Raw genomic sequence first — 1,163 nt, forward strand, 5'->3', positions numbered from 1 at the left:
TTTTAAAAACACACAGTCACAGTTTAAGCTTACTTCAGATGTACTCAGAGCAGTATCATCGGGCATGATTGAAACATCGTATGGATAGTCGGTGAAATCAAATTTGCACGACGCTTTGTACGTGAACATCGGAAAATGTTTCCACTCGACCATTGGACTCCACCCAGGAATGTTGATAAAAAGTGTAACGAATTGAATCGTCCGCTTGCCCTGCTCTTAAAAAAATATGAATCTCAAATAATAAATTGAATTTGGAATGAAAAATAAAAGACACGCACGCGTTGTAAAGAATCAGATCAGGTTTCCAAATATGCCACGAATGCATGAGCAGTCTGTTGACTCCGTTGAATTGTTCTGGATTCCAAGAGAGATATTCATCGTTCCACAACTGCAATGATAAACAAAATGGGAAATGAAATTATTATTTTTTAATTTTCAATTTACCAAATACTGAAAGCCGTGCACCGTCATCGTTTGATGTTCTTCATTCTAAACAGTAATAAATACTTTTACAAATGAATTTCGTCCACATTATCAAAGTATTCAAAAAACAATGAGACGTAACAAAGCAGTATACAAACAAGAAGCAGATTTTTAAAAGCAATAATTTGCTATGAATATGAGAAAAAGTAAAGCGAAAAAGGCAAACGTACCACTTCTTCGATGTGCTGTATGACGGCAAAAAATAAAACAATTAATCCTTGATTTTCATCTTTCACTGGTCTGTGGTGATGGTTGTAGGTTTCGAGAAGTGATCGTTCAAGTCCATTCAAAATTTCTTGATACGGCAACAAATCAGTAATGTTCTCATTTGCTAAAGTGTGAAATATTTCAGTTTTAATCGTTCATTTATTATTTTTTTTGTTAGTTTAAAATCAAAATATAAATTGTACATTAACATTTTAATAAAAGGGTGAATTACATTTGTCTGGGTCTTCTTCTTCTTCTTCTTTTGCATGGGAAAATTCGAGAAATAATAATAAATGGAGAAGAAAAATGTAATCTCATTGCTTGCTAGAACAAAGATCGAGCTAGTTGAAGCTGACGACAACTGACACATGAATACACATTATCAGTAATAAATAATTTAATTTTAAATGTGGTATTCAATTTCTGAAAATGCTTTGACGAATGCGTCGAGTTTATCAACTGTGAACGTAATT

The 1,163-nt window shown here is 32.8% G+C and overlaps 1 protein-coding gene across 1 annotated transcript; it reads right to left on the bottom strand.

The window, feature by feature from the left end:
* Positions 1 to 44: 44 nt before the first annotated feature.
* Tsp_14757 (hypothetical protein) lies at positions 45 to 814 on the bottom strand (the record flags this gene model as incomplete). Its single annotated transcript, XM_003367376.1, has 4 exons — positions 45 to 215; positions 275 to 388; positions 445 to 489; positions 654 to 814. Coding segments are annotated over 4 exons (491 nt in total), but the record flags the coding sequence as incomplete, so codon positions are not given.
* Between the last annotated feature and the right edge of the window lie 349 nt (positions 815 to 1,163).

This window comes from Trichinella spiralis (assembly GCF_000181795.1).
Source record: "Trichinella spiralis strain ISS 195 chromosome Unknown Scfld4381, whole genome shotgun sequence".
Classification (NCBI taxonomy): domain Eukaryota; kingdom Metazoa; phylum Nematoda; class Enoplea; order Trichinellida; family Trichinellidae; genus Trichinella; species Trichinella spiralis.